Genomic DNA, 23848 nt, shown 5'->3' with positions numbered 1-23848 from the left:
TAATTAACTTGACTATCTCATTGGCCAGAAGCAGGACCACACTTCCCATTGAAATCCTGATCAATGAACAATAGAGATGATAGGATAGTAGGAAAAATCTATAAGGGAGTACAGTAAGTGTGGGTAGATGTTTCAGGTATGGTAAGTGAAGGAAAAGGTAGAAGGGTAGGAATGGGATAAGGGGTAGGATGGTTGGGAGAGGGGAGTTCTTGACTTACCAATCTTCATCTTTGTGTATTCTTCTAATTTGTTGTATTGTTGATATTGTTCTCCCACTTTACTTGTAAAAGAAAAATACCCCTTCCCCCCACTTTTTTATTTTTCCTAATAAAAAATATATTGAAATCCTGATCAATGTATGTTGGTTAAAATTGTTTTTATTTTTAAATTTTGTATTGTTCTTTCATTGTTCTTGTTGTTGTTGTTTTTGCACTACAGATAAGACATGTGCAGTGTGCATATGAATTTGTTTGTATTTTTTTTTCCAAATGATAATCCGGCCCCTCAACAGTCTGAAGGATTGTGGACTGGCCCTCGGTTTAAAAAGTTTGAGGACCCCTGATCTATAGCATGCATTTATCTGGCAGCTGCAGCCTGCAAGTACCCAACTGCCTCCTTTTGTGTCTCCTTCAGGCCTGACCTGGTGGATATGCAGAGAGTGGAAATCCAGAGCAGCCGGGAGAACCTGGAGCAGGCCTTCGAGATCGCTGAGCGGCTGGGCGTCACCAGGCTTCTAGACGCAGAAGGTGGGCATCGGGAAGAGTGACTGCAGAGGGAGACGGGAAGGGACAGCTTCCATCTCAGTGAAGGCAGAGGAGAGTGGCCCTGCTTTCAGCACAAAACTAGAGACAAACTACCTTCCCGCTTGTTCTCCTCTCTGCAGATGTCGATGTGGATTCTCCTGACGAGAAGTCCGTGATCACGTACGTGTCTTCCATCTACGATGCCTTTCCCAAAGTCCCGGAAGGAGGAGACGGGATCAGCGCCACCGTGAGTCCGTCTTCCCATTCTCTTTCCCTCCGGTGGGTAAGCTGCCTTCCTCGGCCATTCGTTCCCCTTTCTTCCTTCTCTTTTTCTGCAGGAAGTGGACCGGAGGTGGACGGAATATCAGGGCAGCGTGGAGAGCCTCCTCTCCTGGGTCAAGCAGCACACCATCATCATGTCCGACAAGTCCTTCCCCCAGAACCCGGTGGAGCTTAAGGTAAGAATAAAGCCTGCAAACTCTACTCACGTTGTGTTGTCGAAGGCTTTCATGGCCGGGAGCACAGGGTTGTTGTATGTCTTTCGGACTGTGTGGCCATGTTCCAGAAGTACTATTCTCTCCTGACGTTTCGCCCACATCTATGGCAGGCATCCTCAGAGGTTGTGAGGCATGGAGAAACTAGGCAAGGAAGGTAAATAAATATCTGTGTGAGTCCAGGGTGTGACAATAATAATAATAATAATAATAATAATAATAATAATAATAATAATAATAATAATAAAAACTTTATTTATACCCCGCCACCATCTCCCCAACGGGGACTCGGGGCGGCTTACATGGGGCCATGCCCAGAACAATACAATATAACAAAATATAAAAGAACAGCACATCACAACACAGTGAACAATACAATAGATAATAATAAACATTACAATGCAAAGTCAGGGAAACAATAAAAACAAGAGCGGGCCACATGAACATTAAGTTAAAACTTGGGGTGAGAAGGAAATAAGAATAAAACCACAAAGAACAGGGTCATAAGATAGTGGTGCAGTCTAGAGGATAGATGTTGGAGGGGAGCAACAGAAAAGAAATATAAAGCAGTTACTCTCCGAAAGCACAACGGAAGAGCCATGTTTTCAGGTCTTTCCTGAAGGCTACTAATCCTTTGTCAGTTGGAAGCCAGCGCGAATGTTTCAGTTAATAACCCTAATTAGCATTGGAAAGGTTTGTCTCTTGCCTGGAGGGCATCCTTTGTTCAGAGTCATTAGCCGCCCTTGGGGCTCCTCTGCCCTCGGAGTGTTGCTTCCCATCTACTGTTCTGATTTTTGAGTTTTTTAATACTGGTAGCCAGATTTTGTTCATTTTCATGGTTTCCTCCTTTCTGTTGAAGTTGTCCACATGCTTGTGGATTTCAATGGCTTCTCTGTGTAGTCTGACATGATAGTTATTGGAGTGGTCAAGCATTTCTGTGTTCTCGAATAATATACTGTGTCCAGGTTCTTTGTGACGACTATCCTTTTTATGTATTTCCCCCCTCCTTGATTCCTTGACCCTCCTTTCTTTCAGGCACTTTATAATGAATACATCCACTTCAAAGAGACAGAGATCCCAGCAAAGCAGCAGGAGAAAAGGAGCATCGAGGAGTTATATAAACTGCTGGAGGTGAGAGCAAAGAAGTCATTGTAAGGAAGGATAATTGGCTTGGGTTTCAAATACAGCCAATCTTTCCCATTTGCAGATTTGATGATTCAGTCATTCTAGGAATCTTTCAGTCCTCCAGTGCAACTCCAGCAGACATTGACCATGGAATCACACTGGACGAGCTAGAGATTCCCATAAAGACCTTTGTTATTTGCATTTTTTCCCATTTTCATGGGAATCCGGTGCCTCTAACCTTAGTGAATGTAGACTGTCAAACCAAACCCAAAGAGACTTAGAAATCTATCTTTGACATCCCTCAAAGAGGCGCTCCTAAAGAAGCCTCCCCTTTTGTTTTGGCTCAGTGCTGAGTTGAATTTATGATGCAAATCTAATGTGTATTCTAATTTTGGCAAGGTTGTTTAGCCAAAAAGGGCGAGCGTTAGATTTGAGTAAATATGGTGTTTGGTATTCAGATTCTCCCTTTCCTGTGGAGACTGTCTCAGACGCTTTCTGTCCTGCTTTTGGACCAAACCAAACGGTTGCTCTTCCCCTTTGTGTTCTGCAGGTCTGGATTGAGTTTGGCCGCATGAAGCTGCCCCAGGGCTTCCACCCCAACGACGTGGACGAAGAGTGGGGCAAACTTGTAATCGAGATGCTGGAGCGTGAGAAGCTGTTGCGGCCGGCCGTGGAAAGGTGATAGAAGGAAGGCACCGAGGTCCAAGCAAATACAAGGGCCAGATCCAGTTGTTGCTCTTTGTCCCTTCGTTGGACACACTAACGCATTGTAGCAAAGCTGACCAAATCAAGGCCACCCTGAACAAAATCATGGCCTCAATCCCTCTGAAATAGGACTTCTTGCTCATGCCCTCTTTATCCCTTAGTCTGAACTTTAAAGCAGTTTTCCAAGATACCTTCCCGTCCTCCCAAAATAGATTCAGCACCTTAATGTTCAGACAAGAATCCAGAGCAGGTTCCATACCTCCACTGCCATGAGAGCAAAACAACAGTTATTCCTCCCAGATATAATGTTTGCTTCTGTTTTGGTTAGGTAGAGAAGCAAAGTTAAATTAAAATTACTTAACAACAACAACTGTTGTTGTTGTTATTCTTATTATTTACATCCACTTTTTCTTTCTGAAAAGGAGACTCAAAGCAGCTTACAGTGACATTGTTTGGGAAATAATTGTGTGTGTTTTTAGTCTAATTTTTATACCATTTATAACCTAAACAAGAGAGAATTGGGTGCTCAGCCCAAAATAAGCCCCACCTGCGTTCTCTGAAATCTTCCTCCCATTTGCAGGCAACGTTTCAGCTGTGTTTGGATTGCACAATTTTGGCTGCATCTGTGTCTCTGAGAGGCAGACTCTCCATGTTCTTTTATAGAGATGTATAAATGAACATTAAGAGCTAATGTTTGTTTTTCCCCTTCAATATTGCTCTCACAGGTTGGAGCTGCTCCTGCAGATCGCAAACAAAATTCAGAATGGGACTCTTTGCTGCGAGGAGAAGCTCACTTTGGCGAGGAACACGCTGCAGGCGGTAAGTTATGCCCCTTTCTTCTTTTGGGACTGAAAATGGCCTTTATGAAATGGTAATGTTTTGCACAATTTAGGTGGCACATTGATATTCAGCTCTGCTGAACATGATGTTTGCATTATTATCTTCTTATGCTGGAACACATGGGTCAAACTCAAGACATTTTCATGAGCAAATAGTTTTGTATTGTGATCTTTAAATTTTTACAAGTCGGTACCAGGAGACCCGATGGTGAAGTGCGTTAAAGCACTGAGCTGCAGACCGAAAGGTCCCAGGTTCAAGCCCCGGGAGCTCCAGCTCCTGCCAACCTAGCAGTTCGAAAACATGCCAATGTGAGTAGATCAATAGGTACCACTCTGGCGGGAAGGTAATAGCGCTCCATGCAGTCATGCCGGCCACATGACCTTGGAGGTGTCTACAGACAACGCCGGCTCTTCGGCTTAGAAATGGAGATGAGCACCAACCCCCAGAGTCGGACACAACTAGACTTAATGTCAGGGGAAACCTTTACCTTTACCTTACAGTCCGCTTGCTGTGGGCATGCAGAAGGTATTGTGCCCCTTTATAGTGACCCTATCTCCCCTCCTTGCAGGACGAAGCGCACCTGGAGTCTGCTCAGGCGGTGCAGCATGAGTCCGACGTCGTCCTGTACCTCCAAGAGTGTGAAGAGCTCCTCTACCAGCTCCAGGCGGACGTCCAAATACTCCGGGACGAGAACTACTACCAGCTGGAGGAACTGGTCGTCAAGTAAGTGGGCACTTTTTGGGTGCAGACGAATTTAGAAACTCCCATCAACTCACAGCAGCCCAGAACTTAGAAATTGTTTCACATCTGCTCTTTGTTCTTGGTACATTGTGCTCATGCTTCAATTAGCCCGAATTAGTTTTTTATTCAGTCAAGCACTGAAGACAGGAGATGGTTGCAACAAGTTTAATTGATCAAGCCACCTTGCTGCGTGGAGAGTGCCACAATAAATTGAGGGGAAATTTAATATTTATAGCATGTTCAAAGTTGTCTGAACTTTTCCTTTGTTCTCTTTTTATCAGTATCCTTGTGCCTGTTTCTTCACCAGCTTGCATTTCCCCCCTTTCCTATTTGTTGCTAGGCAAAAACCTTTTGAATGTTTCCCTTGTCTGAGCTCTCTGTTTTGGCTGATAGTTTTCCACTTCAAGGTCCGCTTTGTCATAGCTGGTATTTTTTCATCTCTACTTTAGACCTAGTTCCTTCAGTTTGGTGTGATATTCCACCCCAGGGACACCTTGCAACTTTTTGCTTTCTGAATCAGGAATGATAGTTGTGGAAGGAGCAAATAATATCAGCATAGAAAACCTGAATCAATTGAGCTTTAGGATCAAGTGGGATAGATGGGTGGATGCCTACTTTGGTCATTAATGCCACAAAATGTGCCATGAGTGCTATAATATGGAAGTGGTCTCTAAGAAGGAGACTCATAGTGGTGCATAATAAAACCTAATACAAAATAATTTTAACGCTAAAAAGATACAAACATTGAGATAGTATTAAAATGACATGTTAAAACCCTTTAGATAAAGGTAAAGATTTCCCCTGACGTTAAGTCCAGTTGTGTCCGACTCTGGGGGTTGGTGCTCATCTCCATTTCTAAGCCGAAGAGCCGGCGTTGTCCGTAAACACCTCCAAGGTCATGTGGCCGGCATGACTACATGGACTGCCATTACCTTCCCGCCAGAGCAGTACCTATTGATCTACTCACATTTGCAAGTTTTCAAAATGCTAGGTTGGCAGAAGCTGGAGCTAACAGCGGGCGCTCACTCCATTCCCCGGATTTGAACCTGCAACCTTTCGGTCTGCAAGTTCAGCAGCTCAGCGCTTTAACACACTGTGCCATTGGAGGCTCCGTTAAACCCGTTAAAACCCTTTAAACCAATTAAAAACCAATCATATAGGTTGACCACAGCCCCCTGCCTAACTTGATGTTTATTACTTTGTAAAGTGTAATAACAACAACAGCCCACTTCTCTTTGTGCCTCGAGGCAGGGTAGAAGAGGGATATAACAGAGAGACTGACCCCAAGACTATTAAAGTACAGGTCACAAGATACACACTAATAAAATACAGGTTATCAACTCCCAGGATTCCATAGCATTGAGTCACAGCAACAAAAGTGTTGTCAAATTGCATTAATTTTACAGTGTGTAGCCAAGACTGGTGGAGAGAACTGTGCAGATTCCTTTGGCTTGGAGGGTTTGCGTTTGAGCTCCTTCCCCTGATTGTCTCTCTCTTAGGATGGTGCGCCTCCAAGACGAGCTGGTGACGCTGAAGCTGGAGTGCGCCAATCTGTACCGGAAGGGCCACTTCACCTCCTCCTCCTCCTCTCCCTCCTCGGACATAGTCCAGCCTTCCTCCTTGCATACTGGCGGGCGCCTTAAGGCCAACCCCCTGCTGAAGGGGCTGCACACGGCCACCACTGCCTCCGCCGCCGCTGCCATCGCCATCGCTGCCTCGGCCTCCTCCTGGTTCCGGAAGCCCATGAGCCGCTCAGAACTGGTGGCCGCTTCCTCCTCCGAAGACGAGGGCAACCTCCGGTTTGTGTATGAACTGCTGGCCTGGGTGGAAGAGATGCAGGTAAGCCTTGTTATTTGCTAGTATTACACTATCTAACATGATTTTTGTTCCTGGGTTATAAATGTCATTTCCTAATGGGTTGTAATACAAAAGGATGGGAAAAGTTTATCAAAGTGCAAAAACTTTATTTTGTGGGGAGGGACATCTTGCAGCACATTTTGCTATAATTTTTCAATGAGTCTCAACCAATTTAACCTAGTTTGTGGCAGCCACAAAAATGAAGTTTCTGGAATAGAACAACTACTTTCAAAGTAAGGACTGCACAATTAAACAGGAAATAACACTTTCAAACCAGGAACAGAACATTTTTCTTATTTGTTACATAGTGTAATTGTGTGATTCTCCAGATGTTTTTGGGCCTCCAACGTCCAGAACTACTGACTAAGGCATTTCTGGCTAGGAATAATGAGAGGAGACCCCATGGCTTAAATCCTTTTGTTAATCCCAAATCCACTGAGTCAGTAGAACCTGGCAAATGAACATTTAGGTAAATGCTACTGAAGTGATGGATTTACTCTAGTCTGGGGATTTACAAGAATTCACTTTTGAGTTTGGCTCAGTGAGGGTGATGTAGTTCATAGGATGGGATTGGTTGCCCAAACATTGATTGGGGTTGCCTACATAGTCACTTTTTTGTTTCTACATGAGAGGACAAAAACGTTGACAAAGTTTATCTCTATTAGCAACTAGACCGGTGTTTCCCAAACTTTGGTTTTCCATACTGCTAGAAGCCCTAGGCAGCTTGGTCAATGGAGAATTGTTTGGGAAAACAGGATAGTTTTTGGAACAGAGAGGTGCCAAATTGAAGGACAGAATTGGAAGGGAGAAGTGAAGGAAAGTGGGAAATATTGGTTTGTGTGTGTGTGTTTATGTTTACTCTTCTTTATTCATGGGCTTTATACGAGGGCTATCCAGAAAGTAGATTACGTTTTGGAATTAAAAATGAACAAAATATAGGAGAAAACATTTACCATATGCAGTTGAAAGCCAGACCCAAATAACACTTCTCGACATAGTCCCCAATGAAATCTAGGCACTTATCATAGTGATGAATGAGCTTGGAAACCCTTTCCCCACCAAACTTTGCCGCTTGGCTTGTGTCCTCAACCAGGCAGGCATCCCTTCCCGCAGCTGCGCATGTGCACGCACTCAGCTTTCCCCCACGCTCGTCCTGGATCGCTCTTCTAAGGTTTCGCAAGAAGCACACCTTTCCTGTTCTAAAAAACGGTTGCCATAACCTTCCTTGCAAGCATTTGCAAAACCTTAGAAGAGCAATCCAGGATGAGCGTGGGGGAAAACTGAGTGCGTGCACATGCGCAGCTGCAGGAAGTGTTGAGGACGGCAAGCGGCAAGTTTGGTGGGAAAAGGGTTTCCAAGCTCATTCATCACTATGATAAGTGCCTAGATTTCATTGGGGACTACGTTGAGAAGTGTTATTTGGGTCTGGCTTTCAACTGCATATGGTAAATGTTTTCTCCTATACTTTGTTCATTTTTAATTCCAAAACGTAATCTACTTTCTGGATAGCCCTCGTATAAAGCCCATGATGCAGAACAGTCAAACTTGGCACTTGCATCCGGTAGTTTACTTTGCAGGTTAAACTAGTGTATTTTCAATCCACTCACCTTTAGTGTCTGATTGAAATATAGACACTAGGGATTTTTGGGGCACTCACTCTCAATACGGGAATTTTGGGAGGTGGAGTCCAAAGCATATGGAAAAGCAAAGTTTGGATAGCACTACACTAGATCATGAGCGTTATTGAACACTTTTCAGTCCTGCAAATGCAGATTATATTGGAATGCTTTGGAACACCTTTCAGATGAAGCTGGAGCGGGCAGAATGGGGGAACGACCTGCCGAGCGTCCAGTCCCAACTGGAGGTCCAGCGTAGCGTCCACAGTGGCGTGGAGGATCTTGGATCCAGCGTGAAGGAGGCCCGGATGTATGAGGTAGGCAGCAGGAGATCCCATCATTCTAAGGCCATGATGGTGCAAGAAAGATTGCAAAAGTACAATGCAAAGAGAGGAAGAGCAAAGTATGGTGGTTAGTGCTCCAATAATTAGTCACCTTGAGTCCCTCTGGGAAGAATGGCGGAATAGAAATAAAGATGATGGTAACAATGATGATGGATACCATAGCCATGGAGTCAGATTACATTAATTCTACAGTGTTGATGCACTCATAGAGTCACGTTGGAGGGTCTAGAAAATGCCTAGAAAGGACATGTTTTGTTGGATGTGGATAAATGAAACCCCAGCTCCTCCAGATATAGGAGTCATGCTGCATTTAGTTAGGTGCTTTAAAAATGTTTGTTCAACAAAGATTCCAAATCCTAATAGTGATGGTGGCCAACTCCATTGCAAATCCTTCCCTCTCCTGTTCCTAAATGATTTGAGAGAGCAAAGGCAAGGAAATGAGAGTTTCCAAAACAGGCTTGTTTCCAGATAACTTCCATTTTCCAACTAGGTTTGGAGCATCTCTATTGTGTTTTATATCTTTTTTCTCCCCTGTACTTTCCAGAATAAAATGTCCCAGAATTTCCGCACGAGTTACACAGAGACCCTCGGCAAACTGGAAGTCCAGTACTGTAAGTTGATGGTAAGTGTATCCGTGGTGTTTCTTCCTCTGGCCAAAGGAATCTCACACAAATTCTCAGATCCTGCCAAAGTGGATTGCGTTCCCTGAGGGTTTAATATCCCACTTGAAGAGCTTTCCTTGAAACCTGCTTGTATTTGAAGTACGTTTGTATACATTTCTTATTTATGGTTCACAGTCCACTTTACATCCTTTTTCCAGGGTTGTCTTATCTAAGAAGTCTTTCATTCATTGGATTTTTAAGAATATGATTACAAAGGAAAGAAATGGAATTAGAAAGAGAAAAGAAGGGGAAGGAAGTGCATCCAAGTTACTTAGGATGTGAATTAGGGATAAATAAATGGTTGTATAGATGGATGGAAGCTTGGATAGATAGATGGAAGGATAGGTTGGTGGACAGATGGATGGATGGAAAGAGGGGTCTATGGAAAGATGGATAGATAAAAAGATGGATGGATAAGAGACAGACAGATACATGGATAGATAGATAAATGGATGGATGGATAGACGGAAGTTTTGGAAAGGATTGCAAGGACTATCTAGCCCAGCCTCTTCACCACTGACTATATCACTAAATGCTAAGATGCAACTATAGAGTGTACGGAAAAGGAGTTCTTATGAAATTCCAAATCAGTAGTTCTCAAGCTGTGGGTCCCCAGATGTTTTGGCCTTCAACTCCCAGAAATCCTAACAGCTGGTAAACAGGCTGGGATTTCTGGGAGTTGTAGGCCAAAACACCTGAGGATCCACAGGTTGAAAACCACTGCAACCTTCCCATATTGGGAAAAAGCTGGGCTATATATTAAATGTAATCGATATGCACCTGAGCAAAGACAGTTGCAGCTCCAAGAGCCATCTTCCCTTGTTGATTCTATGTGAAAATATGGCAAAACGATGTTGCCTTTCTGCAGGAGACGTCCAGTTTCCGCCTTCGACACCTTCAGAGCTTGTATGAGTTTGTATCCCTTGCGACGGCTGAGTTAATTTGGCTGAACGGAAAGGAGGAGGAGGAACTGGCCTACGACTGGAGCGACAACAACCCCAACATGGCGGCCAAAAGGAACTACTTCACAGTGAGTGGGAATGGCTTGAAAGGGATTGTCTCCTTTGGGTTGGAGTCCTGTGGGGTATCATGGGGGGCAACTACACTGTAGAATGTATGCAGTTTGATATCACATCATCTGCCGCAGCTTGCTTCTTAATTCATTGGCAGCCCCATTTCCTTGTACTATTTCCGTAGTAGCAGTTGATGTCAGTTTTGGACTACTTCCATGTGGTCTTAGGCTGAGATCTGGACTATATTAAAAACCTGGCTCTTTCAAAAGGCCTTTGATACTTAAATTGGTGTCGGACTGATCTATCTGCCCATTTTATAATAGCCCCATTCTCGAGGTGTTGCCAATGCTATATTGCACTTTGTCCATTTCAACTGTGAAATTACCTTCCCCATTTCGGCCCATTTCGGCACATGTTGCACCTTGCCTGGGCTCTATGAATTAGTCTCCAGTGTTAATATTGTATGTTTTATGTTGATTTTAACTATTGTTTTTACTGTAATTGATGTTTTTATTGGATAACTATTTTATTGCTGTGTTTTGATATTTGATTGTTTTATCGGGCAAGACTCCATGTAAGCCGCCCTGAGTCCCTTCGGGGAGATGGGGCGGGGTATAAAAATAAAGTTATTATTATTATTATTATTATTATTATTATTATTATTATTATTATTATTATATTATTATTATATCATCAGTGTAGACTCATATAATGCAATGTAATGACTTGGGTCTCTCTACAGTGCAGATCCAGCCATAGTGTGAGTTTCAATGGTACTGAAACAACCTTGTGGCTAAGATTCAGCTCCTTCAAAATCTAGGCTAGAATCTGGACTTTAGCATCTGGAGACCTTATTTACTGGACTTTAGCATCTGGAGACCTTAGGATCTTGTCTGGTTTTGGTACCAGAAGCATAACCAGGTCTTTGGTCTGCCTCTTTTCCCAGGAGCTTACGATGGAGCTAGAAGAGAAGCAGAACATTTTCCATTCTCTCCAAGACACGGCCGAATTGTTTTCCCTGGAAAATCACCCGGCCAAGCAGACTGTGGAGGTAAGGGGCACGGCTTGGCATGTGTCGGGCTTCCTGACCATGATCCAGGTGCATTGAGGGGCTTTCAGTGGGTTTCCTCATGTGATGACACTGTGATGTGTTTGTCCTTGTGTGCTGATTGAGCTAGTGACCAGTTATGGTTCTTTGCCATAGATATATACATGAGATGTATGTGGTGGAGATTCCAGGTGTCATCTGTGTGAGTGTTTATATTGAAATGAGCTGTTTTGGACTTCGGCTCCCTGAATTCCTGACCATTGGGCAAGCTGGCAATAGGGACTGCTGGGAGTTGGAGTCCCAAACACCTGGGGAGCCATAGACCTGCTTTTATCTCCTGATTGAGACCCAAAGAGCATGGGGAGGTCTTTTCTCATTCACACAGTCAGCAATGTGGGTTTTCTCACTTCACTATTTCCCGCAGGCCTATAGAGCGGCCATGCAAACCCAGTGGCAGTGGATCCGACAGCTGTGCTTATGTGTTGAGCAGCACGTGAAGGAGAACACAGCCTACTTCCAGGTAGGAAATAATAATAATAATAATAATAATAATAATAATAAATATTATTAATATTTAGCAAGCTACTTGCTGGAATTAATCTTTTGGGTGGGGAAGCGTTGTTGTTTGTAGTATTGCTTGCTCTGGTGTTAAAGGAGTAACATGTGCCAACTTGTGCTAACGTTTTGCACTATTCATTTCTTTTCACTTATTTTCTGTTAGCTGAAAAAACTGCATTAGGACTGACAACTGACATTAAAAGTAGTCTCAAATGCTTAGAATGATTATTATGATTATGATTTATTTGTTTCCTGCCTCTCCCTCATGGCTCGAGGTGGTAGAATATCTTTAATTATGCTTTTCCTGCCTGGCAGAAGGCAGTTGGAATGGATGACCCTTGAGATCTCTTCCAACTCTTCCAATCCTACCTCTAAAAAACCTATAATTTAATTAAATATGATACTTCTAAAAGAAAGGCCTGAATCTAGTTGTTTCCAGGAGGAGGAACTGGCCTACGACTGGAGTGACAACAACCCCAACTAGAGTAGACCCAGTTGTTGAAGAGTCAGTCAACAAGTGGGACATTCCCAACGACTCAATGGGTTTGCTCTTCTTGAGACAACCAATAGGAAACAAGCTTCATAAAGGAACTTTTACTTCCCCTTTCAGTTAAACAACAACTCTAAAATCACTCAGCTTTACTACAATAACATGGTGAAAAATGTTCCCACTTTTGCTAGAATATATCCATACAGACCTGAAACCACATAGGTAAGGTAAAGGTTTCCCCTGACGTTAAGTCCAGTCATGTCTGACTCTGGGGGTTGGTGCTCATCTCCATTTCTAAGCCGAAGAGCCGCCGTTGTCCGTAGACACCTCCAGGGTCATGTGGCCGGCATGACTGCATGGAGCGCCCTTACCTTCCTGCCGGCTAACAGCGGGCGCTCACTCCGCTCCCAGGATTTGAACCTGGGACCTTTCAGTCTGCAAGTTCAGCAGCTCAGTGCTTTAACCACTTCGCCACTGGGGCTCCCGGTTATGAAACCACATATAACACCCCAGTATTTCTGGCCATGAAAGCCTTCAACAATACACACTTAGGTTGCTTCTCTCTTGAATATAAATGTGTTAAAAATGTTCCAAGAAAGATTTGGTACCTTATTAATTGGGAGCAACGATCCCTTGGCAGTTTTTCAGCGATGCCCGTGACTCAGAGTCCTACCTGAAGAGCCTCCAAGACGCTATCAAGAGGAAGTACTCCTGTGACCGAAACACCAGCCTGACGCGCTTGGAAGACCTCCTCCAGGACTCCATGGTAAGTGCTTCCTGGCCAAGCCTTGGGAGGTGGGGCAAAAGGTGGTCAGTGGGGCTAGTGGGGTGGAGATCAGGGGGGCAGAGGCTAAGCTTAAGAGTTCAGATGCACTTTGGCCAAATCACCTAGTTCGTTGCTCAGCCTCCCAATTTGCGAGGTCTAACTACATCTTGGTCCTGTATTGTTGGGTCAGTTGGGGTTCCCCAGCCCTGGATCCTTTAAGACTCGCTCTTCACTTTCTCTGAACTGTACTATTGGACCTCACCTAATTTCTATTTGGAAAAATCCCTGAGTTTGTTCACAGTTGCCTGCATCAGGGTCTTAACAGCTTTGCAGTTAACCAGAAAACAAGGCCAGTTGGATCTCTGTCGCTTTTCTTGCCTTCATTCTTCTGTGTGTTTCCGTTCCTCCCGACCCTTCCGTGAGATTCCTCCCACTCTGTCCTTCCAGCATGCCGTTTCTTGCCATTTTGCCCATCTTGGTTGCCGCGAAACCTTACTGCCAACCCATAATGACGTCTTCTGCTGCGGATCTCCAGCAAAGAGAGCAGTGTGGCTGGTGGCCATTGCCTCAGTGGCGTGAATGAACCCACTCTGGGCCATCAACTGGCCCAGAGCGGGTCAAATATATAGATCCAGTATTTTGGATATCTCCTCTAAAGTTCAGACTATGGATTCCTCAACCTCACTGAGGATTTTGACCTGGGGACTGAACTTGCAAAGCATGCCCTGACCCATCAGCCCCTTTTTGCCCTCCCTCCTGGTCCACTTCACCACCATTATCCCCCCAAACTGGCTTTAGTGTGTAGTGTGCATGTGCTTTGACCCCGGGCCATTCTATGTGATGCATTCAACCTCTGGGTACAATGTGCTACGAAAGATGGGAACAAAAGGGACCCTAGACCTATAGGACTGAAAATATATCTGTTCAACGGAGAGAGTCCCAGTGTGGGAGAAACAGCCTTATTCATCTGTTAAAGAAAACCCAAATAAGTTATCTGGTACCTGGAAGACAAACTCGAACAATAGTCCCTTCTACAGATTTTTCTTATTAACTCTATGAGTCTACTCTAAGTTGAGCTCCAGCATGGTGAGCTGGTTTGAGGACCAAGATAAAAGTTTGCATCTCTGCTCAGCCATAAAAATTCACATTGTTTACCAGCTCCACTCTATCTTATACCATAATAATAACAGCAGCAGCAGCAATAACAACAATATAATAATACTGTATATACTCGAGTATAAGCCTCTTATTTCCTTTATCATGGTGATGGATATTCTATAGTGTAGATGTACACAAAGATGTACTGTATATACTCGAGTATAATAAATAGAGTAAAATAATAAATGTATTAATAATAATAAAAATAGAGTAAAATAAATGTAAAAGTAACAACAATAATAGAGTAAAATGATATATAATAATAATTATTAATAGAGTAAAATAATAAATGTAACAATACCAATCATAATAGAGAAAAATATTAAATATACCATATATACTGTATATACTCAAGTATAAGCCTAGTTTTTCAGCCCTTTTTTAGGACTGAAAAAAAACCCTCCTCGGCTTATACTCGGGTGAGGGTCCTGGTGGGCTTATATTCAGGTCGGCTTATACTCAAGTATATATGGTATATTTATTATTTTTCTCTTATTATTATTGGTATGGTTACATTTATTATTTTACTCTATTAATTATTATTATTACATTTACAGTAGAATCTCACTTATCCAACATTCGCTTATCCAACGTTCTGGATTATCCAACACATTTTTGTAGTCAATGTTTTCAATACATCATGATATTTTGGTGCTAAATTCGTAAATACAGTAATTACTACATAGCATTACTGAGTATTGAACTACCTTTTCTGTCAAATTTGTTGTATAACGTGATGTTTGGGTGCTTCATTTGTAAAATCATAACCTAATTTGATGTTTAATAGGCTTTTCCTTAATGCCCCCTTATTATCCAACATATTTGCTTATCCAACATTCTACCGGCCCGTTTATGTTGGATAAGTGAGACTCTACTGTATTATTTTACTCTATTAGTGTTGTTACTTTTACATATATTTTACTCTATTTTTATTATTATTAATACATTTATTATTTTACTCTATTTATTATTACATTTATTATTTCACTGCATTTATTATTATTATTATTATTACATTTATTATTTCACTGTATTATTATTAAAAGGATACATAAGCACATTTACATTGAAGAAGATGAAAATAATGATTTAATCAGAGTTGAACAGATATCTTAAATTACAGTTTGATGTAAAGATTCAAAAACATTTAAACTACTGATGCCTCAATTAATGTAATTTTATTGGTATCTCGGCTTATACTGGAGTCAGTGTTTTCCCAGTTTTTTTGTAGTAAAATTAGGTGCCTCGGCTTATATTCAGGTTGGCTTCTACTCGAGTATATATGATGATGATGATGATGATGATGTTGTTGTTGTTATCCAACTCTCCTTGCAGCTCGAGGCAGGGTACAACAACAGAAGGCACAGGCAGACCTTTGAAAAAAATACTTTTCACAAAAAGCTTGTGGTACAATCACCCTAAATCAGAAATGCACACGATAATTCTTCAATTTGGACTAGAAACTGGTTTTAGATCTGAGTTATTTTGATGCCCAGCATATGACAGTGATTGCAGGGAGGAAGAAAAGCTAAAGCCTTCACAATGGTGTCTCTGAACAAGAGGTCGAGTGGAAGGTTTTCCATTTGGGATTGGTCATGCGGATAGGATCTTAGTCCAAGGGGAAGCATGGTTGACCAATGCAAGTGGAGTGACTCTTCTTTATTTAGAAGGCAAGGAAGAAGGACCTACGTGGAACTCAAAGGATAAGAAGAAGGAACAAAATAAGGGTTAAGGTGGAAGAAGTTTCGGAATCCTTTTTATTATTTTATGATACCATTTTTATGGCCACACCTATTTAAGAGCCAGTGTGATGCAGGGGTTTGAGTGTTAGACTATGACTCTGGAGACCTGGGTTTGAATCCTCACTCAGGCATAAAAGACACTGCAAGACATTGGAGAATTATTATTGTTGTTATTATTATTATTATTATTATTATTATTATTATTATTATTATTATTATTTGAAACACAATAAGATGAGTCCACAGCAGACACTGCTGGCTGTTGTATTGGATCACATGCCGGACACTTCCCAAGTGTCTAGGGCTGTGTGATGATGATGATGATGATGATTATTATTATTATGTTCACTTTTTCACTCCACAAGGAGAGTCATACTCTCAAACTTTTGTGAGCAGGAGGCCTTGGGGTGCTTGGGCAACCTGAAGAAGAACTGTGGGGGCCTTCTACTGAATTAATACCATAAATAAGAGATTTTACACTCTGGGATGTGGGGTCCAGAAGATCCTTTTAGGGAGGTCATTGAAGGAAACCAAGAGTTAAGGGCAGGAGATAAGGAGAAGCTCCAAAAGCCAGGGCCAGAGAGAATATCGGAGTCCCTTTCATGCATGAAAAGGAAACAGCGATGAGGACTTACAGGGAAGCCAATGCAAAGTGAACTTCATCTTGTTGTGGCTTCACATGTGTGCCATAGTGGTTCCCAACCTTTGGTTCTACTGGTGTTTTGGACAAATCCTAACAGCTCCCACAAATCCTAACAGCTGGTAAGATGCCTGAGATTTCTTGGAGTTGAAGTCCAAAACAACTGGAGGACCAAAGGCTGGGAACCACTGCTTTAAGCAAAGAAAGACGCCTCAGTTCAAGACATTGCCAAACCTAAATCAGGAAAGACCTGGAGGTTTTACCATCTGAAGGCCTTGAGCGATGCTTGTTGAGCGGCTTCTGCTTTGCAGCCATTCTGCAGATAGAAACGGAAGCTTCAGCGCCTGGATGTGGTTGTAGATGCCTCCTTGATCATATTGAATGAGTTAAAGTTGTATTTCTTCCAATCATGCTCCCCTGGGACAGGCACAGGTAGCTTGATTTTAAGCTTTTCTTTCTCTCTCTCTCTCTCATTCTTTCTCCTCCTACTTTCCTCCTTCTCTATAAGACTGTGCTTGAATGCCTTAGTGCTGTTTCTTTGGTAGGTTCTAAGCTGCTTAAGTCAATGCACCATCACTTTCCTATGTATTTTCACACGGTTCCGATGCTGCTTTTATTGCTTTATTTTGCAAAAGGAGGGAGAAAAAAAAACCAAGCAGTTTTTGAAAGAATTCCATCTAAATGGATTAAGGGTCAATATTGCACCGATGATCCTGGATCTTGTGCCTGGCAGGAATGCGCCATCAGCTGGGCATGCGGCTTTGTTGATGGGACAGAGGGGGATGTGGGCTGGCATCCTGCCACAGGTTTAGATCCACCATGCATCTGCATATATATATATATATATGTGTGTGTGTGTGTGTGTGTGTTGTTATTACTTTGAAAGTTGGTATTTCCTCCTTCTCTTTGAACCCTTTCCTCCAGCTTCCCATACAATTGCTGCTGCGTGGTCGTTCCACGACTTGCAAAGAGCAATTGGGAGGATTCTCTTGTATGGCATTGTATTAAAAATGGGTTCTTTTTGGTTTCCCTTTCTTGCTTTGAACACCAAATAATGTTGCTTATGGATGTGTATGCACATATAATACAACAAGAACCTCATATACATTAGGGCAGGGGTCCCCAAACTAAGGCCCGGGGGCCGGATGCAGTCCTCCAAGGCCATTTACCTGGTCCCTGTCCTAAACTTTAGACTTAGGGTTGGCTTTTGGAGTTCTCTTTGTTTACCTATGGTCTTATGAGATTGTCTAGATGGTCTTTGAAGGTCTCTTTGCTTAGCTACAGCCTTATGAGACCATCTAGATAGCTTTTGGAGGTCACTTTCCTTACTTATGGTCCTATGAGACTGTCTAGATGGCCTTTGGGGGTCCCTTTCCTTATCTATGGTCTTCTGATGACCTGATGAGATCATCTAGATGGCCTTTGAGGTTCCCTTTCCTTACTGATGGTCTTATGAGACCATTTAGATGGTCTTTGGAGGTCTCTTCGCTTACCTATGGTCTTCTGATGACCTAGTGAGATCATCTAGATGGCCTTTGAGGTTCCCTTTCCTTACCTATGGTCTTATGAAACCATCTAGATGGTCTTTGAGAGTCCCTTTCCTTATCTATGGTCTTCTGATGGCCTGATGAGATCATCTAGATGGCCTTTAGATTCCCTTTCCTTACCTATGGTCTTATGAGATTGTCTAGATCAGGGGTCCCCAAACTAAGGCCCTCCAAGGTCCTTTACCTGGCCTCTGTCCTAAACTTTAGACTTAGGGTTGAGCTAAGTCTGAAATGACTTGAAGGCACACAACAACAACAATCCTAATTTTTTTTCATATTTTTGTTACATTGTGTCATAATAATATGTAATTCAATGTAAATCATAATATTGACATTATTATTTAAAATTAATGATAATGTGAATTATAGTTAAAGTATTTATAAATACCCAAGGGGGAACCTTTGGGTGAGAGATAGTTGTACATGATTAAAGGAAGATAGTTGTACATGGAAAACATAAGACAGCCCCTGAAGATAAGCCCTATTAATTAAGATAAGAACCAGTCTTATTTTAGGGGGGAAACGGTACACAAAGGTGTCCACACATGCAAACTTGTTCCTTTCCAGGGAAACTAAACAAACATATGCCCCATATGGGGCTCCTTTTAAGTCTGCCCTTTCTCTTTGAATGTGCTTTTCCTGCATGGCAGGGAGTTGGACTAGATGGCCCATGAGGTCTATTCCGACTCTATGAATCTGTTCTATTCTTCCTCTCCCAACCAGCTTTTGTCTTATGATTTCTGGGCAGGATGAGAAGGAGCAGCTGATCCAGGCCAAGAGTTCGGTGGCCAGCCTGGTGGGCCGCTCCAAGAGCATCGTCCAGCTGAAGCCCCGGAACCCGGACCACGTTCTGGAGGGAACCATCTCCGTGAAGGCCGTCTGCGACTATCGTCAGATTGAGGTCTGGGAAAGAAGCCCCGCACAGATCCAGTTACAGGCCATCCCCGAGTTACAAACATCCAACTTACAAACGACTCCTAGTGAAGAATGGGGCGCTTTTTTCATGTCAGGAGCAACTTGAGAGAATTGGCCATCTGCAAGCACGTTGCCCAGGGGATGCCTGGATTTTTGATGTTTTACCATCCGTGTGGGAGGCTTCTCTCATGTCCCCACATTTATTTTATTTATTATTTACAGTATTTATATTTCCGCCCTTCTCACCCCAAAGGGGACTCAGGGCGGATCACATTGCACACATATAAGGCAAACATTCAATGCCATAACATAGAACAGAGACAGACGCAGGCACGGGCTGGCCTCGAACACATGACCTCTTGGTCAGAGTGATTTGTTGCATCTGACTGCTAACCAGCCTGCGCCACAGCCCAGCATGGGGAGCTGGAGCTGACAGAGGGAGCTCACCCGCTCTCCGCTTTCCATTCTGGATTGGGACAGTGCCTCTGTGGCCTCTCTGACTGCTTGGACTTTCCAAAGAAAATGAATTAAAAGTAGAAAAGTAGCCAGATAGGGATATTTCAAGGGAACTGTCAATTAAGAAACTTGAAAACAGCAGGCAGAGAGTGTGAGGCTTATAGATTAGGTTTTATTGTTCTGTGTGTAGGTTATTAATTATTATTATTATTTATTATATTATTATTTATTATTTATTATTATTATATTGAGGCGGGTTTCAACATAGTTAAAACACATAGTCATTTTAAGGTAAAGGTAAAGGTAAAAGTTTTCCCCTGACATTAAGTCTAGTCGTGTCCAACTCTGGGGGTTGGTGTTCATCTCCATTTCTAAGCCGATGAGCTGGCGTTGCCTTTAGACATTGTAAATGTTCTATAAAATACACATATTAAAAAGTATTTCTATAAAATACATATTGTTATAGTATGATTAGGACGCCCTGATTATCCTCGTCCAGGCATTGCTTGAATACTGGAAACCTACCTGGCCCTGATGGTTGTTGCAAATAGTTTACCATCCATTTTAATGTTTTTGTTATCAGATTTTATTGTGGTTTTAAGGTGTGGGTAGTATTTGATTAGTCTTAGTTTTAACTAAGGGGTCTGCATGGGGCCTGAGGCCATAGATTGCATGTCAAAGTCAATGGTGGCCTTCCAGATGTTTGTTGATCCCTACAATCAGGGCTAATGGGGATCAGGAGGACCTCCGTAGTTGCACTTATGTTATTGTGGGTCACTATAGGGGAGAAGGCAGGACGTGGAGCCATGGGGCTATTCTTGCATCCCTCAAAGAGTCATCCCTTTGGCTTTCCCCCCACAGATCACCATCTGCAGGAACGATGAGTGTGTGCTGGAGGACAACTCCCAGCGGATCCAGTGGAAGGTCATCAGCCCCACTGGAAACGAGGCCATGGTGCCATCGGTCTGCTTCCTGGTGTCCCCTCCCAACAAGGAGGCCATTGACGTGGCCAGCAGGTAAAGGACTCACACACAATCCCGTTGGATCAAGGGGAGGCTTCTGCAGGGACTCTTTTGTTGTTGTTGTTACTTTGGACCTGTGGAAGCCTTGGTTTGACAAGACCACCACTTGGAATGACTAGGATGCAGAGCATGTACAGGGCTGTGGAATTAGTCTTAGAATTGTAGGATCTGAGACTTGAAAGGTCATCCAGTCCAGCTCCCTTCTGCCATGCAGGAAAAGCACTATCAAATCCTTCCTGACAGATAGCCATCTAAGTTCGGCAAATAATTATAGGGATGTTGTATGTTTTCCAGGCTGTATGGCCATGTTTCGCCCACATCTATGGCAGGCATCCTCAGAGGTTGTGAGGCATGTTTCTCCATACTTCACAACCTCTGAGGATGCCTGCCATAGATGTGGGCGAAACGTCAGGAGAGAATACTTCTGGAACATGGCCATACAGCCCGTAAAACATACAACAACCCTGTGATCCCGGCCATGAAAGCCTTTGACAACACAGTTATAGGGATGATATGTATTGTTATTATTATTAGTAAGTAAGTAAACTTTTATTATGGTCAATGACCAGCTCATATTATTAATATTATTATAGAATCCTAGATTTGGAAGAAATCCCAAGGGCCATTCAGTTTACCCCCCCTCCCCAAGGTAAACACAATCCAAGCACTCCCGACAGTTGGCTATCCAAGCTCTGATAATAATAATTACTGTTATTACCATCATAATTATTACTATTACTATAGAATCCTAGAGTTGGAAGAAATCCCAAGGGCCATTCAGTTTACCCCCCCTCCCCAAGGTAAACACAATCCAAGCACTCCCGACAGTTGGCTATCCAAGCTCTGATAATAATAATTACTGTTATTACCATCATAATTATTACTATTACTATAGAATCCTAGAGTTGGAAGAAATCCCAAGGGCCATTCAGTTTACCCCCCCTCCCCAAGGTAAACACAATCCAAGCACTCCCGACAGTTGGCTATCCAAGCTCTGATAATAATAATTACTGTTATTACCATCATAATTATTACTATTACTATAGAATCCTAGAGTTGGAAGAAATCCCAAGGGCCATTCAGTTTACCCCCCCTCCCCAAGGTAAACACAATCCAAGCACTCCCGACAGTTGGCTATCCAAGCTCTGATAATAATAATTACTGTTATTACCATCATCATACTTATTATTACTATTACTATAGAATCCTAAAGTTGGAAGAGACCCCCAAAGGCCATCCAGTCTCCAGCCTCCTCTCATGGAGGAAGACACAATCAAAGCACTTGATTTTTTGGAAGTCAAATGGCCATCTGTTGGGAGGGCTTTGATTGTGCTCTGCTTGATTCTTTCTCTCTCTTTCTTCCTGTGTGCAGAGTGGAGCAGCTCTACCAGAAGACGATGGCCCTCTGGCACAAGCTTCATATCAACATGAAGAGCCTGGTCTCCTGGAATTACTTGAAGAAGGACATCTCCGTGGTTCAGGGCTGGAGCTTGGAGAAGGTAAGGCCCACAGATGGATGGTGGCATTCAAGGCAGATAGAAGATGCACCTTCCACTTTCATGGGAGTTAAAGACAACATTTCAATAAAAGGAAAATGCATTTTAAAAATGGCACATCAGCAACAATCTGTGCAGGATGTGGTTGAGTTCCAACATTATTTTTTTCCATTTTATCTGAGAGGACATGTCTCTAAGGATCTCTCTAGGCCTTCCAAGGTGGTTCTATGTTCAACCTCTGCCTTGGGATCCACTCCAAGGAGCATACAAATATGTACATTTGTTTGATCAATGATCTTTGTGTTTTCGTGCAGCTGAGGGCCTTGCCCTCCGGAGAATGCCACCAGGCCATGAGGAACCTGCAGTTGCACTACGACGACTTCTTGGAGGACAGCCGGGACTCTGAGCTCTTCTCGGCGGCCCATCGGCTGCGGCTGAAAGAGGAGGTGGACGCTTGCAAGGAGAAGTTCCAGCAGCTGATGCAGTCCATGGAAAATGGTAAGGCGCCCAAGATGGGGCTCCTGTGGTGACATCTTCCAAAGAGTGGCACAGACAGCAAAACAAACCCCACAGGGGTGTTCATTTTTTCCTATGCAGTTGAAAGTTTAAAAATATTTTGGGCTGCAATTGCACTTTAGAAATGTACCTGTTCTGACTTATAAACAAATTCAGCTTAGGAACAAGCCTATATAACTTTGGGCTGCCTGTACTTTGAATTTTGATCAGTGAGTGCCAGATGAGCAGGTTGTTTCCATCTTATAGAGCAATGATGGGCAACCTTTTGCACTTGGTGTGTCAAAATTCACCAAAAAAACTAGCATGACTTGGGTGGTGTGTCACTTTGAGAAAAAAACCATAATTTCACAATATATATATAGTTTAAATAACAAAAATATATAATTGTAATATATAACTGTGTTTTATAAATCAAAAACTATTTACTACCATTATTTCCATGTACAACAATCTATGGTATCTCTTGCAATTTCCACGCTGATTTCTCTCTATTGTAGTTTCAATGTAGTCAGGAATAATGAATAATATAATAATAATATAATAGTAATAATAATAATATACTACAATAATAATAAAATGATTATATATATATATGTGTGTGTGTGTGTGTGTGTAATGTGCATAATTCCCATGGAGTAAACAACAAAACCACTGGACCAAATCGCACCAAATTTGGCCACAAAAGACATTAGTCATCCAATCAATCTGCATGCAGCAGCGTGTCAGCAAAAATGGCTAGGCGTGTCAGTGCTGACACACGTGTCATAGGTTGGCCATCACTGTTATAGAGGTTTTCATTGTTTTGGCTTTTGTTAATGCTTTCTCCGAACAGAGGACAAAGACGAGACGGCTTCCCGGACGTACCTTTCTGAGCTCAAAAACATCCGCCTTCACCTGGACGAATGTGAGCAGCGGCTGGTGGGCACAATCCGCACCCCGAGCAGCACCAGGACGGATGGAGACGCCTTGCAGGAAAACACCTTCCGCATCGCTGAGCAGGAGGTAGATACTTCCAGAGAGGGAGGGTGGCAATATGCCCCAAAGTGCCTGTTGTTTTCAGTAGTTTAGCTCTAGGTAGGACTCGGGGCCAGGGGTTGTCGAATCCTGTTGAGGGAGAGGAACTGGAGGGATGGATTCTGTTGGGATAGGATGGTCCTCCCCTTGTCTTAAAACAGACACTGATTGAGCAGGCTTTATCTCTTGTAGGAATCTGGACCCTTCCTTCCCATCCATTGTATATTTTTTAATAGGAAGCAATATAAAGATAATAATAATAATAACAATACTAATAATAATAAGATCTCAGCTGGCATTTGGAAACAATAGACATTGACAAAATTACGATCTGCCAACT

The 23848-nt window shown here is 42.7% G+C and overlaps 1 protein-coding gene across 21 annotated transcripts in view; it reads left to right on the top strand.

Annotated features, from left to right (window-relative positions):
- macf1 (microtubule actin crosslinking factor 1) overlaps positions 1-23848 on the top strand; it is a 319723-nt gene that overhangs the window by 149545 nt on the left and 146330 nt on the right. For all 21 annotated transcript variants that reach the window (XM_062962874.1, XM_062962875.1, XM_062962878.1 and 18 more), the window contains 19 exons: positions 634-746; positions 884-990; positions 1082-1201; positions 2273-2368; positions 2913-3040; positions 3793-3886; positions 4476-4630; positions 6148-6487; positions 8310-8438; positions 9010-9087; positions 9996-10157; positions 11087-11191; positions 11613-11708; positions 12877-13002; positions 18838-18990; positions 20322-20476; positions 21855-21981; positions 22293-22476; positions 23327-23496. In XM_062962874.1, the coding sequence (XP_062818944.1) occupies positions 634-746; positions 884-990; positions 1082-1201; positions 2273-2368; positions 2913-3040; positions 3793-3886; positions 4476-4630; positions 6148-6487; positions 8310-8438; positions 9010-9087; positions 9996-10157; positions 11087-11191; positions 11613-11708; positions 12877-13002; positions 18838-18990; positions 20322-20476; positions 21855-21981; positions 22293-22476; positions 23327-23496 (2638 nt within the window). The remainder of the gene's footprint in view (positions 1-633; positions 747-883; positions 991-1081; positions 1202-2272; positions 2369-2912; positions 3041-3792; positions 3887-4475; positions 4631-6147; positions 6488-8309; positions 8439-9009; positions 9088-9995; positions 10158-11086; positions 11192-11612; positions 11709-12876; positions 13003-18837; positions 18991-20321; positions 20477-21854; positions 21982-22292; positions 22477-23326; positions 23497-23848) is intronic.

Source organism: Anolis carolinensis, unplaced genomic scaffold (genome assembly GCF_035594765.1).
Source record: "Anolis carolinensis isolate JA03-04 unplaced genomic scaffold, rAnoCar3.1.pri scaffold_10, whole genome shotgun sequence".
Classification (NCBI taxonomy): domain Eukaryota; kingdom Metazoa; phylum Chordata; class Lepidosauria; order Squamata; family Dactyloidae; genus Anolis; species Anolis carolinensis.
Note: the sequence above shows the minus strand (reverse complement) of the source record. Positions and strands in the feature narration are given on the sequence as shown.